Genomic DNA, 5121 nt, shown 5'->3' on the forward strand with positions numbered 1-5121 from the left:
GCACCCCTCTGAGCGCAACATGGCCAAGCGCAAGGTGTCCAAGTCCGAGTCTGAGCCCACCGCCGGCGGGGCGTCGAAGCGGAGCAAGAGTCTCGGCGCGGTGGCAGGCAGCTCAGCATCGCAGTCGGAGCCGCAGTCGCAGCCGCAGCCGCAGCCGCAGCCGCAATCGCAGTCGCAGCCTCGAGAGCTCGAGGCAAGCATGCTCGATGATTTTATTCTGCGCAAGATCGTGAAGGAGAACCACGGCAGCGAGGTTGTTGGTCTCGAGTTCAACCGGGTCCAGGCCGATGCGAGCAACATGGTGGCCACCGTGGGCGCCAACCAGCTCAATGTGTACGATAACGAGCACATCGGCGACCATCTCGACATTGTTTCGCAGTACATGGCGCCTGACACCGAGGACTCAATCTTGTGTATGGCATGGGCGGATGCTCCGGTCGACTCTCTGCTGGTCGTCGGCAACTCGGCCGGCCGGGTTCAGGTGATCTCCCTCGTCAACTCGGTGGTCATCGCCGAGGCCACCGTCCACAGCGCGGCGGTCACTGCGCTCCATGTTCCGCTCACTACATCCGACCACATGCTCATTACGGCCTCGCGCGCCGAGGGCGTCGTCAAGGCCTGGTCGCTACCGGATCTGACGCCGCTGGCGTCGCTCGCCTCTGCTGCCGGCTGCATCACCTCGGCCGCGCCTGCGCCGCACTGGGCGGCGGCGCGGACGGCGGCAGAAGAGCCCGCGTCGGACGTCACGCTCGTTGTCGGCACGCTTGGCGGCGACATCGAGGTCTGGGACGTGCCGACCGATGGCAGTGGGCGCGAGCCAGTCGCTCGCGGCTCGCTGGTCCGCAGCGAGCTGCCTGCCCGCCAGCACCTGGCGCCCATCGACTGTGTCCGCGTCATCTCGACAACAGCGCTTGTCTCAAAGTCGACCGACGGCCGGCTGGTGGTGTGGCAAAAGGGCGAGGCCGCTGCCCTCGAGACCGCCGTCGCCAAGTGTGCGCTCGCTGTCGAGCCACCCACGCCGCAGGCTGGCCCCATCTTTACCTCGTTTGACGTCTCGGCCAACGGCAAGTATCTGGCGGTTGGCTCGGCCAAGACGGTCCAGCTCATCTCGACCGAGACCTGGTCAGTCGACAAGGTGTTGGAGCACCATCGGGTGCGGACCGAGGTCTACACCGCCCGCTTCACCAAGACCGGGAGCTCGATCATCTTTTCCGGCTCGGACGCTTTCATTTGGCGCTTTGACTACTTTCCGCCCGAGACCGCTGACGAGAAGGCCGTGCGCGAGGCGCGCGAGGCACGGCAGTCCAAGATCCAGTTCCGTGACAGCTAATGGCCGCCACAAACTACACTTGTGCTCAGTAAAGATCCACCTCGTCGGGGTCGTCGACGCCGACTTGTGGGTCGTGCGGCGAGACGTGGCGGTCGATCTTTGAGAGCGCGATCTGGAAAGCGAGCGAGGCGTCCTTGGACGGCTGTGCAGGCTTGTACGACGACGAGGAGCCGTACATCATGCGGCGGACGCCGACCGAGTGCAGCTCCTGCAGCTCCTTGGCGTGGATGTCGGCTTCGAGCTTGCGCTGCGCTTTGACCTTTTCGATGGCCACGCGCATGCGGGTGATCTTGCTCTCCAGCGCCTGGACGTTCGCGCGGAGGTTGTCGTTCTCGTCCTTGGCCGCGTTGAGCTGCTCGATGGCGGTCTTAAGCGCCTTGCGCGACTCGCCGAGTGCCTTGTTTGTCGACTTGAGCTCGTTCTTGCTCAGATCGCGCTCGTGGTTCGCCTGCGTCAGCCGCGACCACAGGTTCGACGCCGAGGCCTCAGCAGCCACCCGCTTCGCCGAGGCCTCCTTAGCCTCCTCGCGCACAACCACGAGCGTGTTCTTGGCCTCGTCCAGCTCGGCCTGCAGATCCTCGCAGTGGACGTGCAGCTTGTCGAGCTCGCTGCGGCTCTGCATTTGCGCCTGCCGGTGAGTCTTGACCGTCTCGGTCAGCTCGGCAATCTGGCTCTCGTACGCGACTATGCTCTCCTCGGCGCGGGTGTGCTCCATCTCCAGCTCAGCTTCGAGCCGCGTCAGTCGCGCCATCTGAGCCGTCGCCAGCTTGTTCCGCGCCACCCACTCCTGACACACCAGACAGTACTCGGCCGCCACCTCGGCAGCCTCCACCGACTCTGGAATGAGATGTCCGCGCCGCTTGACCAGCAGCTTGCACCGCGGCGCCCGCTTCCTCCGGCGCTTGCCCTTGCTCTTCCTGCCACCGAACCCGGTCTGCCCTATCCGTCCCTTCCGCCGCCCGCTTGCCATCCCTGTCCTTGTTCCCCTACTCGTTCCCGTCCCTGTCGCCACCGTCCGCCCGCCGTCCTTCCCCTCATTGCCCTGCCCGTTGGCTCCGCTCGTCCCGCCCGACTCGGCATACTCGTACTCGTACTCGCCGTCGTTTCCTCCGCCACCCCGGCCACTACCAGACGCCATACTTGTCCAACTATGCCGGCTGTACGGTTGTGCTGAAGAGCTGTGATGTGAGCTGAGATGGCTGGGTGGGGGGGGGGCGAGGAGGAGGTGAGGTGGTCGGTAGTCGAGGACGACGCAGCTCTCGTCGCCCTCGCCCGCTTACACCACACCACTCCACCGACCAGCGGACATGAGCTCGACAGAGTACGACTACGAGGCGCGGTGCATGTGTGGGGCTGTGGCGTACGGAATGGTAGGCGAGCCGATCATGAGCGTGTACTGCCACTGCTCGATGTGCCGGAAGCACACAGGTGCGCCGTTTGTCCACTCGGCGGCATGGATGGCGGAGAAGGTGACTGTAGTGTCTGGCGATGGTGATGCCTGCGTCATCGCATACAACTCGAGCGATGCCTTTACCCGCGGATCGTGCGCAGCTTGTGGTGGAGCGGTGGCCAACGCTGTTGCTGCCCACGGTATGATTGGATTTCCCGTCGGCATCATCGACGGCGCCTACGTTGACAACACCTACAAGTCGGCCTTCAAGCCGGCATGTCATCTCTTCTACGGCAATCGCGTGGTCGACATCGTCGATGGCCTGCCCAAGCTCAAGGCCAAGTCACCAGAGGACGGCGTGCTTCCCGAGACCGCCACCTCTGCTCCTGCCGGCGACGACGGTTGATCACCCGCCGCTAGCCCATGGCTCGCACTGGCCCATGGCCCGTACTAGCCCATGGCTCGCACATCTGACCGAGCCAGCAAGTCTAGCAGCCGTCCGTACTCGGGTTATCTGCTTCTGCCCGCACCGGCTCGATCAACTGCTCGTGTGGAAGCCACACACTTGTCCCGAATACAACTCTGATGGCAGCAGAAGGACTGAGCCTGGACAAGGTGCTGAGCGAGACGACCGTAGACCGGGACGAGGAGATGGTGGCCTCTCTTGGCGGAGTACGTACCTACTTGTTGATATGACTTTGCACACAGCTGCCGTCGTAGCCTCCCTCCCTCCCTGCCTTGTTGGTGTACCCTGTCGTGTGCGCCTGAAAAAGGGGTGCCTTGGCAAATGGCCCGCTGGGGGCGCTCGGCCACAGCTTCCCTGCTCGCGTGAGGGGCCACAGTGACTGAAGATAACGAATCTGAGGAACAGGACTCACATCAGGCCATGGCGTATGTGTGCGGCTACAGACTGGTGTGCTCAAGTGTGTGCTGGACGACGGAACGACCTCGGTGCAGACGGTCAATCTTGGGCAGGTACGGTACAATGTTCGGCAGGCTGTGTTGCCGCCCCACATCACCCCCTTCTCCCTCGCTCCGCTCTACCTCGCTTCGCTTTGATTTGATCATGGCGGCGCTATGGATGGGCCAAGTCGACGCGTACTAGCTGCTCCGCTTCCCCTCCCTCCCTTCCCCTCATATGTACCAACACTCACTCTGACAGCGATCCGGCACAGACGGTCCAATATCTCAAGCTGCTGCTGGCCGAGGCCTTTGAGAAGCCCATATCTTCGCTCTCGCTTTCGTACAACGACGAGCCGCTCATCGATCCCATCTCCATCTGCGATTGCATCCCAGAGGCTGCCTTTGATGGCGAAGTTGTCATCAACGTGAGCGTCCAGTGACATCAGCCGGGCGTTAAAGTGTACGGAGAGGACTGCGTTTATCCCCCTATGACATGGCCTCGGCTTGGAGCTCTTGCATCAACTCAGCCAGCTCTGTCTCCACCCGCCCCAGTGCAGCCTTGCTCTCAGAGAGCTTGGCGGAGAGAACCTCGCCACGCGGAACGACGCCGTCGACAGGCTCATCGCCCTCGCCGCTGTCGGTAGTTCCGCTTGCCTTGCGCAGCACGTCCTCGGATTGCACGCGCAGTGCATGGATGGCCGAGACGAGCATGAGCCTATCGCGCTCGACCTGCTGGATGGAGCGGACAAGAGCCGCCAGCGGCTTCGACGCCAGTTCGCTCTCCGGCGCACGCAGGCGGGCCTCGATGTTGCGGACAGCGTTAGATGTGGTGGCAAAGATGCCTGTCGCCTCCTCAACCCGTGCCATGTAGCTTTGTGGCGAGATGCGATCGACGGTACCTGCCGGCGCGAGCAGCGCCTCCAACGCCGCGTTCATCTCGGCGTACGTCTCCTGCCGCCGCAACTGCAGCCGCACCATCCGCGCCATCAGCTCGCCCGTGCTCTGCGCAGCCACAGGCGTCGCAGCCATCGCCTCGGCCGGTGGCACTAGTGCTCCCGTCGAGCACGCCCGGCCTTCATCCCCGCCACAGCAGCCCGCCGCGCCCGCCGCGTCCGCCGCGCCGGCGACGTCGGCTGTGCCCGCCGTGCTCGTGTCCGTCGCGCCCCCAGCCGCCTCTTGGCCCACCGCTACCGCCTCCATCTCCTCCTTGCACGACTGCGACATGCCCTGCCAGCCGAACTTGTTCTCCAGACGAGTGTCCCGTCCGCTAGCCACACCGCCTCTACCGCCTCGCTCTGCCATCGCCTCACCTTCCCCTCCCCCTTCCCCCTCCTCCCCACACCCATGCCCATTCCTAATCAACCAACCAGCCATCCAACTAGCTAGCCACGGACTTTCATCTTATCATCATCACTACCATTACCAATCCGATCATCATCCCCATTTCCCCTATGCCTTTCCCATCGCCCCAACGCCCCAAAGCCTGCCCCTCCATCTC

General features: G+C 63.8%; 4 protein-coding genes across 4 annotated transcripts in view; 2 read left to right on the forward strand and 2 right to left on the reverse strand.

Moving 5' to 3' along the window:
• Positions 1-1330, forward strand: part of AMSG_11915 (uncharacterized protein) — a gene marked incomplete at both ends in the record, with an annotated part of 1676 nt that extends 346 nt beyond the window's left edge. The window contains one exon of the mRNA XM_013901854.1: positions 29-1330. Within this exon, the coding sequence (XP_013757308.1) occupies positions 29-1330 (1302 nt within the window). The remainder of the gene's footprint in view (positions 1-28) is intronic.
• Positions 1331-1355: 25 nt separating this feature from the next.
• AMSG_05869 (uncharacterized protein) lies at positions 1356-2468 on the reverse strand (the record flags this gene model as incomplete). The annotated part of the gene is made up of 2 exons (XM_013901804.1): positions 1356-2269; positions 2321-2468. 2 exons carry the CDS (start codon positions 2466-2468, stop codon positions 1356-1358), a joined length of 1062 nt encoding a protein of 353 aa, XP_013757258.1.
• A 169-nt stretch (positions 2469-2637) lies between these two features.
• AMSG_11916 (uncharacterized protein) lies at positions 2638-4063 on the forward strand (the record flags this gene model as incomplete). Its single annotated transcript, XM_013901855.1, has 4 exons — positions 2638-3121; positions 3316-3392; positions 3630-3695; positions 3896-4063. 4 exons carry the CDS (start codon positions 2638-2640, stop codon positions 4061-4063), a joined length of 795 nt encoding a protein of 264 aa, XP_013757309.1.
• Positions 4064-4109: 46 nt separating this feature from the next.
• On the reverse strand, positions 4110-4847 carry AMSG_05872 (uncharacterized protein; the record flags this gene model as incomplete). The annotated part of the gene is made up of 2 exons (XM_013901805.1): positions 4110-4669; positions 4712-4847. The coding sequence occupies 2 exons, from the start codon at positions 4845-4847 to the stop codon at positions 4110-4112; spliced, it is 696 nt and encodes a 231-aa protein (XP_013757259.1).
• Positions 4848-5121: the final 274 nt, after the last annotated feature.

This window comes from Thecamonas trahens (genome assembly GCF_000142905.1).
Source record: "Thecamonas trahens ATCC 50062 unplaced genomic scaffold supercont1.27, whole genome shotgun sequence".
Classification (NCBI taxonomy): domain Eukaryota; order Apusomonadida; family Apusomonadidae; genus Thecamonas; species Thecamonas trahens.